This window comes from Phyllobates terribilis, unplaced genomic scaffold (genome assembly GCF_046119375.1).
Source record: "Phyllobates terribilis strain yellow unplaced genomic scaffold, ASM4611937v1 Scaffold_5__5_contigs__length_657084704, whole genome shotgun sequence".
In the NCBI taxonomy this organism is placed as follows: domain Eukaryota; kingdom Metazoa; phylum Chordata; class Amphibia; order Anura; family Dendrobatidae; genus Phyllobates; species Phyllobates terribilis.
In genome coordinates, this window is record NW_027362765.1 from 373,624,878 (window position 1) to 373,648,899 (window position 24,022).

Here is a 24,022-nt window from a genome sequence, read left to right on the forward strand (position 1 = left end):
GCGTCGAGAAAGTTCTCAGGAAGATCACAGCTGGGGAAACAGCAATTAGACCGTATTCACACATGACTTTTTTTGGGTCTTTAAACTATTTTGTTACCTTCTAATGATTCCAACCCTTTAGCCTTTGCCCTGTTGGGTCATATGAACATCATATTACGATTCACTTCTATGAGCAACACTGGGTAGCAATCGACTCCTATTCTTCTGGACTTGAGTCATCGTTGTAACACCGAATAGCTGCCATGTTGTAGTAGATTCCCCTGCAGCCTCCCTGGTAGGATAAAGTCTGATTGGCCTTTGCTGCTTGCCTTTATGGCCATTTGCAGCCAGTGAGGACAGGATTGAGTCATGGGGTCGGGCTCATGGTACCTGATTTCCTCCTACACCGGCCCCAGTGGGGGCAGGGTCCTTCTGCAGACGGTTCCTTTATAGCCAGATGCTGGGAATGAATCATCTCCTGGGACACATGTACAATAAGTATTCATATTTCTCACAGTTTTGCTTGTAAAAAACGTGACATAAAGGAAGATGCAAAAGGGCAAAGGAAAATGCAAAAGGGAGGAATGACTTTTTTTCTATTGATTATTATTTCTTTTTTTTATGTTTAGTTTTCTATACTAACAAACCTGACGAACTGATTGTGAGAGAATCTCTGACAGAACAATGCGATCAATGATTTTTCACCTCTCCCTGGGATTAATAATGTGTAAGTCTATTTCTAATGATATTGGTGAAGTTTATTGTAGGATGTTAGATAATATTAATAATAATCATTATTATTATTATTGAGATAAAAACATTAATTATATAAAATGTAGAAGTATTATTATAATTATTATTATTGTACTGATGTATTTTTTTATATAAATGTACTAAAACAAGAAAAAACGCAATAATTATATAAAATGTAGAAATATTATTATTGTACTGATGTCTAATTTTTTTATATAAATGTATTAAAACGAGAAAAAAAGCTATAATTATATAAAATGTAAAGATATTATTATTATTATACTGATGTATAATTTTTTTTATATAAATGTATTAAAACAAGAAAAAAAGCTATAATTATATAACATGTAGAAATATTATTATTATACTGGTGTATAATATTTTTTTATATAAATGTATTAAAACAAGAAAAAAACAATAATGATATAAAATGTAGAAATATTATTATTATTATACTGTTGTATAATTTTTTATATCAATATATTCAAATAAGAAAAAAAAGCAATAATAATTGTAACATGTAGAAATATTATTATTATACAGATGTATAATATTTTTTATATAAATGTATTAAAAGGAGAAAAAAGCAATAATTATATAAAATGTAGAAATATTAATATTATTATCATTATTATTATACTGATGTATTTTTTATATAAATTTATTAGATGAGAAAAAAGCAATAATGATATAAAATGTAGAATTAGTATTATTAGCATTATTATTATTTTACTGATGTATTATTTTTTATATAAATGTATTAACATGAGAAAAAAAACTAAAATGATACAAAATGTAGAAATATTATTAATAGTAATAATTCTACTTATGAAAAATAGTAAATACTTATGATGCATAATATTAATGCAATTGATATATATTCTTACATGAGTTCATTGCTGCAACAAAATATTACTACTACTAATAAATATAGCAACAACTTTACTATGAAGCACAATTACAAGCAAAAATAAATAAGAATTTGTTTCTAATTGCAAAAATGTCGCAATGTTTTACGAAAAAAAAAACCAAAAACCTTTTAATCATACAACCTAGAAGTCAGTAGAAGCAGACCTGACGTGGCCTGATATTTTGCCTCCGGCAGGTCTGTGTCGGGCGGTGGAGGTCACTCAGAAACCATACGGTCTTCTCCTCCACGCCGGGCGCCCGGTGGAGCTCTCCTGTGACCACGATGACACCAGCGGCTCATACAACATGTACTGGTACCAGCAGAGAGCAGGACAACACTTGACTCTGATGGCCATGACGATTGGGGTCAGCACTGCGACAATGGAGAAGGAATTTGAGAATAATTGGACTATGACCAAACAAGACGCCAGGGAATCATTCCTGAGAAAAGATAAAGCAGAAGTCCAGGACTCGGCCGTGTATTTCTGCGCTTCCAGTATCACAGCCACTGAGAACCAAGTCACAACCAGCACCAAAACCTGGAGGGTTCACTAGGGGAAAGGTGCAGTTACCTGGACTGTCCTGTAGGGGCAGCAGAGCTCAAAATCTATAAAGACCAGATATGATGAACCCTCCTCACAGTCCTGCAGGGTGAGGTCTCATGCACACGTTGCTTACTTGTGACTTGCAGATCAAATTATTAATAAGTTATTCAAGTTATTCTATTATTATTAATATAGTCTTTTAGTTATTATATTATTAATTTTATTTTTTATTATTATTATTATTATTATACTATTATTGGTATTATTATTGTTGAATAGTTCGGAGCTCTTAAAGTTTGAAAAATAAATACAGTAAAAGAAATTATATATAAAAAATGATTTTTTTTAGTGTTATCATTTATACATCCCGCTATTACTATTTACACCATATAGGAAAGTTTAATTAAATTTTAATTATTAACAATAACAGAATAATAAAATAATAAAAAATTAGGGTTTTAATCTTAAAGGGAACCTGTCACCTGCCAGTGGTTTGGGCAGCATTAATCAGAACCTGGATGGACGATTGCAGCCGTGTATGTTTTTTTCCTAAACACCCCGGTGTCGGCTATTTGCTGTAGGGAGAGACCTGATTAGCCCCATGTGGCCCCTGGCAGGTTTTTACCCATTCTGCTCCAGTTGATTGACAGGTCTATCTGTATGTGCACAGATTGGAAAGACCTGTCAATCATCTGGAGTGGGGAGGGGAGAAGCTGTCCGGGGATGAATGAAAGAACACAATGGACGATTGTCACGGGTGTGTCAGAGGTGACAGACAGTCGCACTGCAGTTGGTTGCAGGAGATCTCTACATTTGGCATTACAGACATCTTCTTAGAGGCTGGCTGTCTCTAGGACCCAGCGGCTACCTCCCTCTGGTAATTAGCTCCCTGGCCTGGGTGTTTATATATCTGGTGTGTCTGAGAGGGAGGTGCTGGCGATATTCATTACTACTTGTGAGGCTTTAGCAAGAGCAGTACTTCGTCCGCTCTGGAGCATGAGGCCGAGTTTGCATTTGTCTGGAGTTGTCTAAAGCTAAGCATTCTCCCCCTGTTTGTCTACCCTTGTTGTCAATAAAGTTTAGTGGAGATCGACTAGTGCTCATCTCCTCCCATCCCTAGCCTTAGCCATATGCCAGGGAAAGACAGGGCGAGGCACGCGTGTGGCCATTGGTGAAGAGCCAATACAGGGATGTTAGGGGAGACAGGGTGACACTACACCAGACTAGGAGGTCTCCACCCCCCCCCTTACTCTAGAGTCTGTGTTCCATTTCCCTCTTCCCTCTGTGTTGCACTAAGTCTTTCCCACACCTGGCGTGACAATGATACTCACTTTGCTAAGCCAGACATGTGTCCATCTCTCTTCATGGTCATGGTTGTCCTAAAATCAGAGATCCTTTGTTTCAAGATTCTCTACCACAACCTGGTTCGTTAGGGCAGAGGAAAGACACAAACTGGGAAAGCAAAGAGGAGGGGAAAAGAATTGTATCAGCGACGGATCACAGGGACAGATATAATGGTGGGAGGGGACAGGAGATATCACACGTCCCTATAGGTGATAATTCATTCAGCAAAGTTTTAGAATTTAAGGACAAAGTCACACTCCGGGTTTGAAGACTTGAGTTTTTCTTACAATTTTATCCTTTTCTATAAAGTCACACTAATGAATGAATTAAAAAGTAATTTCTATATACATATGATGATCTACAGAATCTTTATACTTGTGGGTCTTTGTGTTATACCAGGTGAGACACTTTATAAGGACTTGGTTGCTGGTAACATCATTAATTTTTTACTCCTATTCTGCATGCTTTTCTTTATTTTACATTGTTTGAAGTATTTTATTATTTATTTATTATTATTATGATATATTTGCATATTTGTTATATATTTTTTTTTTTTACTATTTGTATACTTTATTTGTATATAATTTGTAGCATTTTAACTATAGTATATTTTATATTGATTATTTTTGGGATTATTATTATATTACCTTTTTCTTACTATTTTCCTTAATATCGTTACCACATTTTTTTTATTGAATGGTATTTGTCATTATTACATGTTATTTTACTATTGGTATATTTTATTTGTATATTATTTGTAGCATTTTTACTATGCTTTATTTCAGATTATTTTTTTATAATAAAAATAATAATTATTATATTGCCTTTTTCTCACTATTTTTCTTAATATTGTTACCACGTTTTATTTTTTTATTGAGTGTTATTTGTAAGTCTTATTATTACATATTATTTTACTATTGGTATATTATTTGTTGCATTTTTACTATTCTATATTTTGAAATGTATTATTATTATATTGCCCTTTTCTTAGTATTGTTACCATTTTTTATTTATTTTATTGATAGTTATTTGTATTTCTTATTATTTAATGTTACTTTACTCTTTCTATATTTTATTTGTATATTATTTGTAGTATTTTTACTTTGCATTATTTTATATATATTTTTCTTTCTATTATCATTATTTCTTACTACTATTTTTTATATTATTACGTTTTAGTTTTTATTGAATGTTATTTGTATTTCTTATTATTGCATTTTATTTTACTCTTTCTATATTTTATTATGCCGTAATACTACATAATTATTATTATTTATATAATATATATTATTATTTAGTATTTTTTGTTGCTTTTTTATTGTTTGTAAATAGTGTTAATTATTATTACATCTTGGAAATTGCGTTAATTGGTGGAGAACATGAAGAATATTTTCCTTTTTTTTAACTCTTAAAAGATTATATATAATGTTGTTGTATTTCTCTTTTACTATATATGAAATAACCAGTGTAAGACCTCACTATTTTCTTTAATCCCCAGGCTCCTCTCAAGGGTTTCGAATATCCCAGGACCCCCAATTTTTACTAAAGAAGACGGGGGACCCTGTCGAGCTTCACTGTCAGCACAATGACGATACCTACTTTGCTATGTTTTGGTACCGACAGAAGGCACATCAGGGTCTGGAGCTCATGGTCTACTCAACGGGTGCACAAGCTGGGGATATGGAAGCCAACTTTACGGATTGGACTCTAAATAGAACCAAAACTACGAGGGCTTCATTAAAGTTGTCTGACCCTAAAGCCGAGCACTCTGCCGTGTATTTCTGTGCAGCTAGCAAACACAGTTACATAAGTCAGTGCATGAGCATGCGTAAAACGTGCAGCGCGGCATTAATAAAGTGACGGTGCATTCCAGATTATGCCCATAGAGGGCGCCGTTTAATTATAATATCACATCTATGACAATTTGGCAGTATCTCAGATCGTACACTGTCCGGCCGCAGCGTGTGGATGGGATGCTCACAAAGCCATTTCTTATTCATACCAAGCTGCCGTGGCCAAATGGTCTGTCATGATGAATATAGAAATGGAATTTAAGTATAATATAAAAAAATGGATAGTCCAGACCTGCTCGCTTCCTCATCGGAGGGGAGCAATACTGATGACGTTACAGCCACATACACTTTCATAGAAGTTTGCACGAATGGCGGATATCCTACACGTGTTCTGGGTATTAAAATAAAACATGTACCCAATATCTGATGATGGTGCACGCGTCTGCTCATCTCTGATGTGAGAGGAGACAACTCCTTTGACTGGACATAGACTGTCCTTTTGGCATACATCATGGAGGCATGCATCAGCAGAACTTTTTTAATTGTAACCAATAGCAAAGTTAACTACACGTTTCTAAATAGTGTCACCTAGTTAAAAAAAAAAAAAGTTTATTAAGCAGTATATGGGACCCGATGGGTGATAACTTCTGCTGGTGCATCCAACCTAGACCAGAAGAAGTGATCACTATAGTAAATAAAAATATATTAGTAAGTTAATATTGTATTCACATCTGTATTTCCGGATCTCCCATAGACTTTAAACATCAGGCTGTCCAAGATCTACTCTGCAGTAAAGTTCTAATACATCATTGCATAGTAGAGCAGCTGCAGGAGCAGAGAGTCGGCTGTCAGACACAGCCGGACTCCCCATAGGGAAGGCAGAGATGGTAGTAAAGTAAGGCAGCTGTGGGAGCGGAAAGTCGGCTGTCAGACACAGCCGGACTCCCCATAGGGAAGGCAGAGATTATAGTAAAGTAGGGCAGCTGTGGGAGTGGAGAGTCAGCTGTCAGACACAGTCAGACTCCCCATAAGGAAGGCAGAGATGATAATAAAGTAGAGCACCTGTAGGAGTGGATAGTTGGCTGTCAGACACAGCCAGACTCCCTAAAGGGAAGGCAGACATGGTAGTAAAGTAGAGCAGCTTTGGAAGTGGATAATCAACTGTCAGACACAGCTGGACTCCCCATATGGAAGGCAGAGATGGTAGTAAAGTAGAGCAGCTGTGGGAGCGGAGAGTCGGAGAGTCGGCTGTCAGACACAGATAGATTCCACATAGGGAAGGCAGAGATGGTAGTAAAGTAGAGCAGCTGTGGAAGTAGAGAATCAGCTGTCAGACACAGCCAGACTCCCCAAAGGGAAGGCAGAGATTGTAGTAAAGAAGAGCAGTTGTGGGAGCAGAGAATCAGCTGTCAGACACAGCTAGACTCCCCATGGTAGTAAAGTAGAGCAGCTGTGGGAGCGGAGAGTCGGAGAGTCGGCTGTCAGACACAGCTAGATTCCACATAGGGAAGGCAGAGATGGTAGTAAAGTAGAGCAGCTGTGGAAGTAGAGAATCAGCTGTCAGACACAGCCAGACTCCCCAAAGGGAAGGCAGAGATTGTAGTAAAGAAGAGCAGTTGTGGGAGCAGAGAATCAGCTGTCAGACACAGCTAGACTCCCCATAGGGAAGGCAGAGATGGTAGTAAAGTAGAGCAGCTGTGGGAGCAGAGAGTCAGCTGTCAGACACAGCTAGACTCCTCATAGGGAAGGCAGAGATGCAAGTAAAGTAGAGCAGTTGTGGGAGCGGAGAGTCAGCTGTCAGACACAGCTAGACTCTCCATAGGAAAGGCAGAGATGGTTTACTATGGTCTCTGCCTTCTCTATCGCTATATAAATACCACTGAAAAAGAGCTGTGTTCACAGTAATAGGAAGCGCTGACAACACTTCCCCCACTAGGCTGAGCGGTCATGTGATCGCTGGGTCTAGGAAGGGAGCAGGAGCTGCTGGGTCCTATGAGACCCAGCTGTGATCCCTGTTTGAACTTACAGGGTCTAGTTTTTCAGGATCATATGGTAGATAGCAGAAAAACAACCTATTAAAACGTAACCATTACTAATAATACAATAAAAATCTAATGAGATAATTAACCACCAACCACATAGATTAGACACGTATTGTTCATTTATAGTCGTAAGCACTACAGGCCATAAATAACATATGGAAAACCACTAAACTGAGAAAGTGCCAGTGCATTAAAAAATTGTTTCGATTTCACCCATTTGAGCCGGTGCGCCTCCAGTTGTAGCACTCCAGGGAAAGACAGATCCAATCTCCCTTATAATCTGCCCTGTCATGCCCCGTGTATTTACTCCAGCCCTAACACAAAGGCAGTACCTAAGTGGGCTCTACAAAGGAACCCCATAATAAATTATGTGCCTCCCGACGCGTTTCTTTCTCAATAATGAGAGGTCATCAGGGGAGTGTTACTCGTAAAGGGGGAAAGGAAGAAAAAATGAGGCACGTGTATCTTCTCAGGAACATTACCTCCATTCTAGTAAAGTGCTGAGTGACAAAAGATGTATATGCCCTCCATAGGAGTATCTTACAGTGGTAAGTATCTCCTAAATAAAGTGCAGAGCGCAATACCTTTATTTGTGGAAAAAAAAAATCCACAAATAATGGTGTAACTGACGCGCTCCCTGGGCCGTGGGGTACTCGGTGCCGGGCTGGTCGTTGCTAGGGGAGATGTCAGTAAAAAGGGGTATTTACAGGGGAATTAAAGTTCTTATATACAGTTCGTGACGCCACCTGTGGTATGCGGCTAAAGGGAGCAGCCGCTGCGGAGCAGGTCCTCTGGAGCTGATGGTGACACAGCAGAGTTGGTTTAGCTCTCCACAGGTAGAGCTTAGCTCCAGGGCAGTGTAGACGTTGCTGTTATGGTGTAGTGCAGAGGATGCCGCAGTTAATAATCAGTCCACAACTTAATGGCGGTTTCCTCTTATCTTTACTTGCGGTGGTTAGGCAGACTGGGGCACGGGTACTAGCTGGTAGAAGAGGTCCGGGCGGCCTGGAAGCAAGTTGCGGGATCCACCTAGCCAGGTGGAGTTGTAGGCCTGCCCTTTTGCGCTACCTCTTTGGCCCTGTTGCTTATAGCTGTGCTGTGGCCCTCATCCCTGAGTAAAACGTCTTTGTGCTCACCCGTATGGCAGGCAGCTCGGGCCTTCCTTGAGTGTCGCTCCCATGTGGCAGTGCTGGGCCCTATCGTGCTGCGGAGCCTCCGGGTGTCTGATGGGGCCAGGAGACCTGCAGTCCCCAGCCCTCCGGTTTCTGCTGCTGGGCTTTCAGTGCCCCACAACCTCGGACTCCGGTGTCCGGTTCTTCTGCGCTTCCCTCTGGAGTGAACTGCCGTGCAGCTCCACTCCCTAGGTCTTTCCTCATCGACGTCCTGACTTCAACTCCTGTCTGTTCTCCTCACACTAACTAACCCTGCCTCCAGATCCCAGTTGCTAAGGGGAGGAGCTCCTCTTGCTGGTCTGGAGCCTGGAAAGTGTTGTATGCTGGTATACCTGACTAGAGGACCCCTGCTTGCTTCCAGGCATAGCATCACCTCTTGTGAGGGAGGCAATGCCGCTGTGGCAACCGGACTCCTGGGGTGCCACATTCCCCCCTAGTTAACTTCAGTACTCCCGGACTGAGGATACCTTTTTAAAATTAACAATCAACAATAACAATTCACATTACAAACAGGTTACAATAATCAAAAATTACAAAAACCCAACAAAAACGTAAAGCAGTCACTGCGGCGCTTAGTCTTTACACCACAATCCGGGTAACTGAAATTTGGCTGTTGGGAACCACATCAACCCACTTTGTGTATCGCCCCTGGGCGTGGCTTCAGGGCACTCTTTCGGTGGGCCTGGTCTTCAGTCATGCCTGAGGTTTATTTTCTAGGCCAATTAGTAACTATATCCAACATTGTCCTGACCACACCTAGTCCTGTGGTCCAATTGTCCATAAATTTAACAAATATATATATTTCTAGCATTACAACTATTTATAACATACACTTTTATTCTCTTACACTTTAGTTCCTCCAGGGGGCAAGGAGCTGACCTTTAGTACTCCGGGTTGATCTATGTAGTACTTTTGTTGTCACTGACCTACCCTGGTCCCTAGTGTCTACCCCTGGTGTGGTGGGTTCAGTGCGAACTACACTACGGGTAGTCTGAGGTAACACCGGTAAGCTGGGTAATCTCTTACAAATTCTTTGGCTCACCATGGGCACGACAGGTTCACTGCTAGCAGAGGGTAGATTCTCCTGATCTGCTGCTGATGAAGCATTTGTCTCTAGGGCCGACTGGTCTTCCAGATGTTCTGGAGCCTCTGCACCTTCCGGTGAGGCCGCTTGGAGAAAGGTCAGGACCGGTACCACAATTGCTCTGTTCACCTGCGTCCAAGACTGGAGAAATGCTCCAAGGACTGTCTGGACCATTTCCTCCACTTTTTCTGTGGGCTGAGGGCTGTCTTGGTCTTCTTCTCTGTGTTTCAACTGTTCAGGAGATATCTTCATGTGGTCTCTTGAGACTGCCGCTGAAGTTTTCCCTCCATCTTTGCTGATGAGGCACACCTTGGTGTTATTGTAATTTGAGGGTAGGACGGTGTATGGCTCAACCTCCCACTGGTCATCTAACTTGTGGACTCGTCTTTTCCTCTTAAGTACTTGTTCTCCAGGTGACAAGGGAACTGCAGGTGCGTGCTGATTGTAAATTTTCTCTTGATTTGGTCTCGCCTGGGACAAACTTCTCTCAATACATTCTTGCACCTTGCGGTATTGTTGCTGCCGCTCAGTATCCCAATCTGCATTTGGTGATGTCGTCTCTGGTGTTAAGACTCCCATGTCCAAGTCAATGGGTAGCTTACCAGGTGTTACTCTCATCAGTTAAGAGGGTGTACAGTTGGTGGAGTTCACCGGGATGTGGTTATATAGGTCCACCAAATCTGGCAACCTCTCTGGCCACAGGCTACGTTCTTCAAGGGGCAACGTCTTCAACAGGTCTATCACCACCTGGTTCATCTTTTCGCACAAGCCGTTGGTCTGGGGATGATACGGCATCGTCCTTATTTTCTTGCAGCCGTACAAGTTACAGAATTCTTGAAACACTTCTGCTTCAAAGGTTGGACCTTGGTCGGTAAGCACTTGTTCAGGGTAACCGTGCTGGCGACAAAAGTGTTGTTGAAACGCTTTGGTTGCCGTCTAATCTTTCACTGGCACTACTACCAAGAACCAGGAGTAGCGGTCTACTATGGTGAGAGCGTAGACATAGCCTGACCGGCTTGGGGCTAGCTTCACGTGGTCCAAGGCTACTAGTTCAAGTGGTTGTTTGGTGATTATGGGCTGCAGGGGAGCCCTCTGGCTGTCACGGTCGTGGCATTATACATTACTCCAACCTTTATCTAAATAGCGCAAAAAACAACATACTTGACACATTGATTAGATGGAAAACAATTGACCACGGCCTTTATTTAAATATTTAAAATATTAAAAACTCATAACTTTAAGTATAAACCAATAAATATTTCAACTTTATTAAAAAACAAGTTCAAACCTTTATCAACCCGCAGCTTAGCCATAAGGCTCAAGCCCATTAACCAAAATTACCTGTCCATCCAGATCCCTGGACGACTAACCCCGGCCGTGACTAAACGCATAAAATGGGGGAGGGTGGGTGGGGCAGCTCCCAGGTATGACAGCGCCGGTGAACAGACACACACCTCCGGCGCTGCCCACCTATATCACCCTGCACTTCCCCGGTAACCAAAGTCCAGACCAATCAGGGGCAGTCACCAGGGCAAAAAATACTGTCTGCTCTACCACTGACCACTTAGTGGCTGGACCCACTCACCAATCACTTCACCCTATCACCTTGTTGACGTGACCTAAGAAAACATCTTCCTTCCATTTAACCCCTTCAGTACCAGAGGAATACAAGGCACCAGATAATGCCATGAATTCCCCTCCTGAAGGTCCGGGGAAAATCATTCCGTCTCAGGTTGCATGGACCACATTCTTGACACCATCTCTCGATTGCTTTCCTCATGCCAACCCAGTAGAATCGCTCACGTAGCAGGACTTCCAACTTCTTCCACCCGAAGAGTCCTGCTCCATCGTGGTACATTTCTAAGACCATTGGCGCATCCCGCCTCGGGACTACCACCTGCCAGACCAGTTCGTGTGTCCGGGAGTTGATGCTTCTTCGACACAGCTTTCCCTCGTAGACGAACAATTTGCCCTTCTCCTTCCACAACTGTTTGGTCTCCTGTGGAGCATCTGGAGCAGGGTACGAGTCAGCTTGTGTCAGCAACTCCTTTACCAGGCAGACAGCTGGGTCGCTATCCTGCGTCTCTGCCCATCCATGATGGGGCAATGGGTTGAACGTGGCCTCTCTGCTGGCGGAGTGCTTGTCCCTCACACAGTGGGAGCACTGGGTCACCCCGTGACGATGGAAAGCGGGTAGCTCTATCTCCTCCAGATCTTCCGGGTCTTCTCCCCCATCTGGCAAGTTGGGCATCCTGGACAGCGCATCAGTATTTGTGTTTTTATGCCCCGCCCGATACTTGATGGTAAACTCGTAGTTAGACAGTCGGGCCATCCATCGTTGCTTGAGGGCACCAAGCTTCGCAGTCTCCAGGTGTGTCAGCGGGTTGTTATCCATGAAGACTGTAAATCTGGAGGAGCTGAGGTAATGTTTGAAGCGCTCTGTTACAGCCGAGACTATGGCTAAAAACTCCAACTTGAAGGAACTATAGTTGTCGGGGTTCCTTTCTGTAGGACAGAGTTTCCTGCTGGCGTAGGCAATCACTCTCTCTCTGCCTTGCTGCACCTGGGACAGCACTGCTCCCAATCCTATGTTGCTATCATCAGTATGAAGTATAAAGGGTTGGCCATAGTCGGGGTAGGCCAGGACTTCGTCTCCAGTAAGAGCCATTTTCAGTCGAGTGAAAGATTCGTCTTCTGGTTTACCCCATTTGAATGGAGGTTTCGAGTTCTTGGCCTTCTTGGACTGGCCCACTAAGAGGTCCTGCATGGGTGTCGCTATCTTGGTGAAACCCTTGATGAATCTCCTGTAGTAGCCTACCAGCCCAAGGAACTGCTGCACTTCCTTAATAGTGGAAGGTCTTGGCCAGTCCTTGATCACAGTGACTTTTTCAGGTCTCGTGCTACACCCTCGGCGCTTACCACATGACCTAGGTACTGCACCTTGGGCTTCAACAGGTGGCACTTGGACGGTTATACTTTCAGGAAATAACCAGATAGGGCTTCGAACACCTCGGCCAGGTGGTCTTCATATATCTTTGAGTAGACAATTACATCTAGGCACAGCAGGACAGTTTCGAAGTTTTTGTGTCCTAGGCAACACTTCATTAACTGTTGGAAGGTTCCTGGGGCATTGCAGAGCCCGAATGGCATGCAGTTGAACTCGCTGAGGCCCATTGGTGTTGTAAACGCGGTCTTTTCTCTGTCCGCCTCTGCCACAGGAACCTGCCAGTACCCACTGGTGAGATCCAAAGTGGAGAAATAATTAGCAGATCTTAGTGCAGCTAATGATTCCTTAATTCTGGGTAATGGGTAGGTGTCTTAATGTGTAATGCGGTTAATCTGCCTGCAATCAACACACATTCTCATTGTACCATCTTTCTTCCTGACGAGAACTAATGGAGCTGCCCAGGGGCTACAACTATCTCTGATCACCCCAGCCTCCTTCATCTCCCGTAACATTCCTTTGGCACATTGATAGTGAGCTAGGAGTACAGACCGGTATCTATCTTTAATGGGCGGATGATCTCCTGTGGGCAGGGTCGGCGTCAGCACCCGGCATACCCGGGCAAGTGCCGGGGCCCTGGAAAATCAGTTCAGTGACGCAGGCGCTGCTTGATTGCCGGCACTCCCCCAGACACGGCAGCGCTCTGTGCGGCTGTGTCTGCTAGTAATGACACGGCAGGGTCGACGGCACTGCGCCTTTAATTGTGCTTGTGTGTCGCTCCTGCTGCGTCAATACTAGCAGACACAGCCGCACAGCGCGCTGCCATGTCTGGGGGAGTGTCGGCAATCAAACACAGTCGGAGGTCCTGCACAGATGGGGGGGAGCGGCCCGGACCCGACCGCAAGTGGGCCCCTCTGATGGTCCAGGACCATGATGTCTGTGACACGCCGGAGGCCCTGCACTGCCCCATACCTGAGGAGCTGCTGGACAGGACACTGGACCGGGGACAGGTGAGTGAGGCTTCCCCAATCCCCATATTAAAAATATTTGTAATGGGTCTGTGAGTGCATGTATGTGAATGTCAGTGTGTGTGACTGTGTATATATATTTGTCTGTTTTATATATGTTTTTAAGAATTTGTGTAAAAATGTGTGTATGTCTGTATGTGTACATATCTGTGTACCATGTGTGCGTGCGTGTGTCTTCATACTGTGTGTGCGTGCGCATGTCTGCGTACCGTGTGTGCGTGCGCATGTCTGCGTACCGTGTGTGCGTGCGCATGTCTGCATACCGTGTGTGCGTGCGCATGTCTGCGTACCGTGTGTGCATGCGCATGTCTGCGTACCGTGTGTGCGTGCACATGTCTGCGTACCGTGTGTGCGCGCATGTGTCTGCGTACCGTGTGTGCGTGCGCATGTCTGCATATGTGAAGGATGAAGTGGCAGGCTGGGCCCTGTGTACTATATATATATTTCTCCGTCGTATCTGTGCATCATGAATCGTGTATGTGTTAAAAGGGCCACTGAGACTCATTCGCCCGGGGCCCAGAAAAACCTGGAGCCGGCCCTGCCTGTGGGGATATGATGTTGGACCCCTTTTACCTGCCCAAAGTCTAGTGGGTGTTTGCTGAAGACTCGCTCATATTCTTGGACCACCCGGTATACTCCATGCTTTTGGTTCAAAGGGGTGGAGTCAGTGCCTACTTGTAGCTTCTGATGCCAATCCTCCATCTGCCCCTTGGAGCCGTTATCCTCCGCCGGTGTAGATGGAGGCAAGGGTTCCACTGCCTTTATTGCGTTGTTACTGACAGTGAACAGCATAGCAAGGGTAGGATACCGGGGTAAATGGACCTCTTTCTCCCCACAATTCAGGATGCGTATCTGTACTCTCCCCTTGCGGACATCGACTACCCCCCTGGCTGTCAAGATGGTGGGCCTACTGTCGGAATACACGGGCTCTACCAGGGCCTGATAATCTTGACCCCTGAGACCAATTGCTGCCCGACACAATATTAACATTTCACTCCTAGGGGGCATTGCAATGGGGAATGGATCACTCTTTCTGACACTGCCAACTTCTCCTCCAGACAGCTCTACCTGTTGTCTTTTCATCAGGGCTCTGAACTCCTTCTGCAGAACTCGCTGCTGACTGGAACTGGCAGTCTCTGCGACCTGCTGCAACTGAAGAATAATTTCCCTAAGACAATTCTCTATCACATTGGTGCCTACAGTTATCATGGGATGACTTTCTCGGTGATCAATATTAACAATAATCATTCCTTGTGATGGCAATTCTACTCGGCCAACTTTTATGGTCACCTCTTTATACCCCACCTGAGGCAAGGGCTGACCATTGCTGGCAAAGATACTAAGATGTTCATCTGGACGGCGGGTAATGTCTGAATCAGTCCAGTATTGTTTATAAAGGATATATGGCATTGTTGTCACCTGGGACCCAGTGTCCAACAGTGCGTTCATCGGGATACCATCAAGCACGAAAGGCAGGACCGGCCGTCCTTCCACGTACTTGTCTCGCCAGCTTTGTGGGCCTGGTCGTCTTGCTCCTGGGGGTTGGTCCTCTGCCCCAGGGGTTGCACGTTCAAATTACAGAATCTTGCGTAGTGCCCCGCCTTTTGACAGCGGCGGCAGATGGGTTGTCCGTCCTGGTCGTAGCGATCGCTGTCCCTCCCTCTGGTCGGTGGAATTCTTCTCTATCGTCGCCACAGGACGTCATCTGGACTGGAAGCCAGCTGGATCTTTTCCTTTGGAGACACTTGCATGGCCTGCACGGTTTTAGTTAGTGTAGCCACACTTTTGGTCAGCTCCTGGACCTGAAGGCGCAGGTCTGCAGACGGGTCGTTGTCTAGAGTCTAGAGTCTGTGCGTCAGCCTCCACAGGTGCTAGGGGAAAGGACGCCACCTGTTGGTGGTATGTGATAGCTGGACGAGGAGGGATGCAGTGTCGCCTGGGGTTGGTTCTCGCAGCACCCAGATGGCTCGGTCTTTAAATTGCACAAAGTCGAGATCAGGGTTTTGCAGAGCCATTATGCGCAGCTGTGTCCTGTGAGCGTTAGACAGGAGCCCCTCAATAAACTGCTCAGTCAGCAATCTGTCCTCATCTAGCACACTGTCGGGGTCCACCTGTTTAATGACCCGCAGGGTCTTCTGCAGGTTTAGAGCATAGTCCCGTACACTGTCATGCACCCTTTGTTTGCACCCGTAGAACTTTATTTTAATCTCTGCTGCGGTGCGGGTGTCAAAGGTCTCCTTCAACCGGGCCAGTATTTCCTTGACTGTGCCTTTGTCTCTGCCCGGCCAGGACTTCACATCTCTCTGGGCTGCACCGATTAGCTGGCCTATGAGGATGCTGACTTTTCACTCCTCAGACAGGGGGTACACTTTAAACAACTGCGCAGTCTCTCCTCAAAGTAGTTCAGGGTGTGCGACTCCCCTGAGTACTGGGGCAACCATGCCGCCCCTGGTATATACGGCATTGATAACGGTATTACAGTGGCGGCGGCCGCGGCTTAATCCTCTCCTCGGTTGGGCATCCTTCTACCCCCTAGTGAACCTCAGCCAGGTCCTGGGCATCTGCTGACGTACCAGTATGCTGCTCTGCAGGCGGAAGGATCTCTTACCCGGTGATTCCGGATCGGGGCCTCCTGCGTCCCCTCGGCTGACGGCAAATGATGTGATAACACAGTTCAGTACAGTCTATGGCACACAGGACCCGGTTATACCGGGCTTCGTGTATCCTGTTAGTGATGCCAAGTTCGCGCCCCCCCTGGGCCGTGGGGTACTCAGTAGCGGGCCCGGTCGTTGCTAGGGGATATGTCACAGTGGCGGTGACCCGGTCCGTGACACAGGGCGGTCAGTAAAAAGGGGTATTTACAGGGGAATTAAAGTTCTTATATACAGTTCGTGACGCCACCTGTGGTATGCGGCTAAAGGGAGCAGCCGCTGCGGAGCAGGTCCTCTGGAGCTGTTGTTAATGCAGCAGAGTTGGTTTAGCTCTCCACAGGTAGCGCTTAGCTCCAGGGCAGTGTAGACGTTGCTGTTATGGTGTAGTGCAGAGGATGTCGCAGTTAATATTCAGTCCACAACTTAATGGCGGTTTCCTCTTATCTTTGCTTGCGGTGGTTAGGCAGACCGGGGCACGGGTACTAGCTGGTAGTAGAGGTCCAGGCGGCCTGGAAGCAAGTTGGGGGATCCACCTAGCCAGGTGGAGTTGTAGGCCTTCCCTTTTGCGCTACCTCTTTGGCCCTGCTGCTTGTAGCTGTGCTGCAGCCCTTGTCCCTGAGTAAAACGTCTTTGTGCTCGGGCCTTCCTGGAGTGTCGCTCCCAAGTGGCGGTGCTGGGCCCTATCGTGCTGCTGAGCCTCCGGGCGTCTGATGGGGCCAGGAGACCTGCAGTCTCCAGCCCTCCGGTTTCTGCTGCTGGGCCTTCGGTGCCCCACAACCTCGGACTCCGGTGTCCGGTTCTTCTGCGCTTCCCTCTGGGGTGAACTGCCGTGCAGCTCCACTCCCTAGGTCTTTCCTCGTCGACGTCCTGACTTCAACTCCTGTCTGTTCTCCTCACACTAACTAACCCCGCCTCCAGATCTCCCCTTGCTGGTCTGGAGCCAGGAAAATGTTGCATGCTAGCAAAACCTGACTAGGGGACCCCTGCTTACTTCCAGGCATGGCATCACCTCTTGTGAGGGAGACAATGCCACTGTGGCAACCGGACTCCTGGGGTACTACATAACACTCTACACTTCTTATAGGAGATGCTTACCACTTTAGGATACTTCTATGGAGCACTTTATTAGAATGGAGGCGCACCGGCTCAAATGGATGAGATCTAAACAATTTTTTAATTAACTGGCACTTTCTCAATTGGTGGTTTCCCATATGTTATTTATGGCATGTAGTGCTTTGGACTACATATGAACAATACGTGTCTAATCTATGTGATAGGTGGTTAATTATCTCATTAGATTTTTACTGTCCCATGAGACCCAGTCAGCTCTGCTATGCAGCCAGGAGGTTGCATTTCCACTGTAACTAGGGCTAGTAAACCAATCCCAGTTACAGGAAAAATCAGGTAAAAAAAAAAGGATTTGAATATTGAAATGCCCCCTCAATAGTCTTTTATGACCTTATGTGTCACGGGTGTGTACAGAGGTGACAGTCGCCCTGCAGTTGGTTGCAGGAGATCTCTACGTTTGGCATTACAGACACCTTCTTAGAGGCTGTCTCTAGGACACAGTGGCTACCTTCCTCAGGCTTATTAACACCCTGGCCTGGGTGTATATATGCCTGCTGTGTGTCAGAGGGAGGTGCCAGCGATATTCATTACTCCTTCTGTAGGCTTGAGCAAGAGCAGCACTTCTTCCTCTCTGGTGCTTGAGGACATGTGCGCATTTGTCTGAAGTCATCTATAGCTAAGCAATTTCCCTTGTTTGTTCTCCTCTGTTGTCTTTAGTGTTCAGTGGGGATCGACTAGCGCTCATCCCTTCCCTTCTCTAGCCAGGGCGAAATGCCAGGGAAAGACAGGGCGAGAAACGCATGTGGCGATTGGTGAAGAACCAATATAGGGATGTTTTGGGAGACAGGGTGATATTCTATCAGCCAAGAGGTCTCCACTCCCCCCTTTCCCTAGAGTCTGGGTTTCCTTCTCTCTTCCCTTTGTGTTGCACTTTCTTTCCCACACCTTGCGTGACATTATGGGGGCACAATATGTGAAATACATGAAAATACAAATAAAGAAAAAAACGGTAAGTAAAAATAATTTAATGATTAAAAAAAGCCACTGCCAATTGAAATGTCTGTTACCAGCTCCACCCCCCCTCATCGAAAAACAAAATGTGTCCAATATATGAATAATTATTTGTTACAGAAAGGTGAACACATTTCAAAATATATTTGAATGACCCTTTGTGGTCATATTTTTTAAAAACAAATATAAAAAAACCCACATATTTTCTTTCTCCTCCCCATGATATTGCCTGATAGCGGCCAAAAAATAAAAAAAGTAAGAACATGAAAATAGCATAAAATTTAAGCCCCACAGATCACGAATAAAAGATCCAAAAATTGTTTGAATATTCAAGTGAGAAAAACTTCACAGCTGAGATATAATTTCAACACTTTAAAGTGTCTCTAACATAAAGACTGCGTCTATGGCTGAGATGGGATTTATTTATAGGAGACCACACATAAAGTAGACCCCAAGGGTTGAGTGGTGCACAGCTGTGCAGGACAGAGTCCTTCTCTACTTCAAGGAATAGAAAAGTGGTATGAACCTAACTCTTCTGGGGCGGTGCCCAGCTCTTCTGGGGCAGTGACCAGCTCTTCTGGGGCGGGGATTGTGGAATTTTAATTTCAGCTTTTTTAAGTATGGGGCCTGTTTTAGGCAAATCTAGATAAGTAAAGAAGCAAGAAGAGTGATCCAGCACTCCTAAGGCAGGGTTTGTGGCTCAAACAGATTTTTTTTTTTTTAAGAAAAAAATGTGTAATTCAAAATGAGGTGCAGTATCTACTGCGGCACCAATATTACTGTTGTCAACTCCTGTGAATTGGAGTAACTGCAAATTCTGCTGTGGGAGGGAACAGGAAACAAAGATTTCATAAATCATACGATAAAGAACCACGACCACAACTCTTCTGGATGAGCAGTAGAAAACTAAACAAGGACGCTGAGGATAGAAAGAGGACTTCACCTAGAAATTTTTTCCAGTTCAGATCAATTTTGAACAACAAACAAATAAAACCTGAACTTGTAACTTTGTCTTATAGGATATTTAAAGGACCATTACTATGATTAACCAGATTCAAGTGATTCTGATTATGGGAATTCTCCAAGGTAAGGGTTAATATCTGACTAGTTCCTGATTTTGCATTTTCTTTATGGAGAACTTTCTTAATGTCTATTATATACCTGACGCTCAATCCCTGTAGAATACAGTTCTGAAACTTTCTAAAACTTTGAAAAGTTCCTGCAACTTTCTGTTTCCATTTCTTCCCATTTCAAAATTTCTGCTTGCTGTCAGTGATTTCAAAACAGCAGCTGAAAAACTTGTAAAGACTAAATGTTTCACACAGCTGAAGGTTTGGTACAATTGTATCCAGTTCCTCCAAAGAGATGCTGTAAAGAGCAGCACTTCTTTGTTACAATGTATCACTCTGGAGTCAGACTCTATCTGAGACAATGGTAACAAATCTTAGGATCTGGATGGGTTTTCAGCCTCTTGATGTAAAAGTGACTACTCCATTCATGAACAGCAAGCAGAGATCTTGAAAATGGTAAAGAACAGAAACACAAATTATATTAGAAACTGCAGGATCTTTTCTGCAAATTTAATATATGAGGACCGATTTAATGGCCTTGGACATCAGGTTTTTAGATGATGTGTCCCATAAGTGTTGTCATAGTCCCCTGACACTTGTAATACCTCCTCAACTTCTGCCGACAATCTCATGTAAAACCTCCACATTTGCTATTAGATGGATGGAATTATTTAATTTCTGAAACTATTTCTGTGGATAAGCGGTGCCAGATGTAGAGGGCGGCTGCTTATCTCCGATAGATCTGTTGGCGCTGATGATTGTGTTGGGTATTTCAGGTTGGTGCCAGAAAGTGGAGGTGACCCAGAGCGACCGGCTCCTGATAGTCCGGGCCGGGCAACCTGTGAACATCTCCTGCCACCAAACAAGCAAGGACAATTACGTTGCAGTTTGGTACCAGCAGAAGCCGAGCGAAGCTCTGCAGACCATGGTGTATTCTGCAGACCCCAGCACCACAGACATGGAGGCTGGGTACCCGGGCTGGAAGCTGCAGAGACCGTCCAACCTGCAGTCATGGCTGAGCAAGGCCGGTGCCGAGGCCCAGGACTCCGCCGTGTATTTCTGCGCTTCCAGCAGCCACGGCAGCAAACTGCAGAGGAACTGACTGCACAAAACCTGTCCATACACCGAAGAGACCTGCAGGGGGCGCTGCCGCTCTCAGCACAGCAATCAGTATTTACAGTCATGGCCGAAATGAAGTATTTCTCCGACAAAATTATTGCAGTTACACATGTTTCATTATACACGTGTTTATTTCCTTTGTGTGTATTAGAACAACACAAAAAAACTGAGAAAAAAAGGCAAATTAGACATAATTTCACACCTTTCCAAAACTGTAGGTAAATAACTTTGTTTCAACCATGTGATGCTCGATCAAATGGATACTAGATAATAGATAGATAATAGATAAATAATAGATAAATAGATAGATAATATAAAGATAATAGATAGATAGAAAATAGATAGATGATAGATAGATAATATATAGATAACAGATAGATGATAGATAATAGATAGATAATAGATAGATAATAGATAATAGATAGATAATAGATAGATGATAGATAGATAATAGATAAATAATAGATAAATAGATAGATAATATATAGATAACAGATAGATAGAAAATAGATAAATGATAGATAGATAATATATAGATAACAGATAGATGATAGATAATAGATAGATAATAGATAGATAATAGATAATAGATAGATAATAGATAGATGATAGATAGATGATAGATAAATAATAGATAAATAGATAGATAATATATAGATAACAGATAGATAGATAATAGATAGATGATAGATAATAGATAGATAATAGATAGATGATAGATAAATGATAGATAATAGATAGATGATAGATGATAGATAGATAATAGATAGATGATAGATAATAGATAATAGATAGATAATAGATAGATGATAGATAGATAATAGATAGATAATAGATAATAGATAATAGATAGATAATAGATAGATGATAGATAGATGATAGATAGATAATAGATAATAGATAGATAATAGATAGATAGATGATAGATAGATAATAGATAGATGATAGATAATAGATAATAGATAGATAATAGATAGATGATAGATAGATAATAGATAGATAATAGATAATAGATAGATAATAGATAGATAGATGATAGATAGATAATAGATAGATGATAGATAATAGATATATAATAGATAATAGATAGATGATAGATAGATAATAGATAGATAATAGATGGATAATAGATAGATAATAGATGGATAATAGATAGATAATAGATAGATAATTGATAGATAGATGATAGATAGATAATAGATAGATAATAGATAATAGGTAGATAGATGATAGATAGATAGATAATAGATGGATAATAGATGGATAATAGATAGATAATAGATAATAGATAGATAATAGATAATAGATAGATAGATGATAGATAGATAGATAATAGATAGATAATAGATAGATAATAGATGGATAATAGATAGATAATAGATAGATAATAGATGGATAATAGATGGATAATAGATAGATAACAGATAGATAATAGATAGATAATAGATAGATAATAGATGGATAATAGATAGATAGATAATAGATAGATAATAGATAGATAGATAGATAGATAGATAATAGATAGATAGATGATAGATAATAGATAGATAATAGATGGATAATAGATGGATAATAGATAGATAATAGATAGATAATAGATAGATGATAGATAGATAATGGATAGATAGATAGATGATAGATAATAGATAGATAATAGATGGATAATAGATGGATAATAGATAGATAATAGATAGATAATAGATAGATAGATGATAGATAGATAATAGATAGATGATAGATAATAGATAGATAATAGATAATAGATAGAGAGATGATAGATAGATAATAGATAGATAATAGATAGATAATACATAGATAATAGATGGATAATAGATGGATAATAGATAGATAATAGATAATAGATAGATAGATGATAGATAGATAGATAGATAATAGATAGATAATAGATGGATAATAGATAGATAATAGATAGATAATAGATGGATAATAGATGGATAATAGATAGATAACAGATAGATAATAGATAGATAATAGATAGATAATAGATGGATAATAGATAGATGATAGATAATAGATAGATGATAGATAGATAATAGATAGATAATAGATAGATAGATAGATAGATAATAGATAGATGATAGATAATAGATAGATAATAGATGGATAGATAGATAATAGATAGATGATAGATAGATAATGGATAGATAGATGATAGATAATAGATAGATAATAGATGGATAATAGATGGATAATAGATAGATAATAGATAGATAATAGATAATAGATAGATAGATGATAGATAGATAGAAAATAGATGGATAATAGATAGATAGATAATAGATAGATAATAGACAGATAATAGATAGATAATAGATGGATAATAGATAGATAATAGATAGATAATAGACAGATAATAGATAGATAATAGATAGATAATAGATGGATAATAGATAGGTAGATAGATAATAGATAGATAATAGACAGATAATAGATAGATAATAGATGGATAATAGATAGATAATAGATAGATAATAGACAGATAATAGACAGATAATAGATAGATAATAGATGGATAATAGATAGGTAGATAGATAATAGATAGATAATAGACAGATAATAGATAGATAATAGATGGATAATAGATAGATAATAGATAGATAATAGACAGATAATAGATAGATAATAGATAGATAATAGATGGATAATAGATAGATAATAGATAGATAATAGATAGATAATAGATAATATATAGATAATGGATAGATAATAGATGGATAATAGATAATAGATAGATAATAGATAGATAATAGATAGATAATAGATGATAGATAGATGATAGATAGATAATAGATGGATGATAGATAATAGATAGATAATAGATAATAGATAGATGATAGATAGATAATAGATAATAGATAGATAATAGATAATAGATAGATGATAGATAGATAATAGATAGATAATAGATAATAGATAGATAATAGATAATAGATAGATAATAGATAGATGATAGATAGATAATAGATAGATGATAGATAGATGATAGATAGATAATAGATAATAGATGGATGATAGATAATATATAGATAATAGATAGATAATAGATAGATAGATAATAGATAGATAATAGATAGATAATAGATGGATGATAGATAATAGATAGATAATAGATAGATAATAGACACAGTTGGATGTGTTTAGATAAAATGTCCCTGTGCTGAGATAATCTTATAATTGTGCCCCTGCTGTGTACTGTGTAATGGCCGTGTCTGACCGTACAGGACCATGGTCTGATCATATCACATCTCCTGGGCAGGGGAGGAGGCAAAAGAGTATACAGGCAGGACAGCAGGGAATCACAGCTGATTCTTTTTATGAGGTAAAACATTTCCCTGTCTGTTTTCAAACAATGTTTTACTTCAAAGAAAAAATCAGTTGCGATCCCGTGCTGTAGTGTCTGTATACTCTTTTACATCCTCCCTTGCCCAGGAGATGTGGTATGATCAGACCATGTTCCTGCACGGTCAGACACAGCCATTACACAGTACA

The 24,022-nt window shown here is 41.7% G+C and overlaps 1 long non-coding RNA gene and 1 gene segment (V, D, J or C); both read left to right on the forward strand.

Annotated features, from left to right (window-relative positions):
- On the forward strand, window positions 1-1,971 carry LOC141271182 (uncharacterized). Its single transcript, XR_012321858.1, has 3 exons — window positions 1-468; window positions 609-706; window positions 1,838-1,971. It is a non-coding gene; the product is annotated as an uncharacterized lncRNA (long non-coding RNA).
- Window positions 1,972-19,363: 17,392 nt separating this feature from the next.
- On the forward strand, window positions 19,364-20,495 carry LOC141271575 (T-cell receptor beta chain V region C5-like). The segment is given in 2 exon segments: window positions 19,364-19,409; window positions 20,170-20,495. Coding segments are annotated over 2 exon segments (372 nt in total).
- The last annotated feature ends 3,527 nt before the right edge of the window (window positions 20,496-24,022 follow it).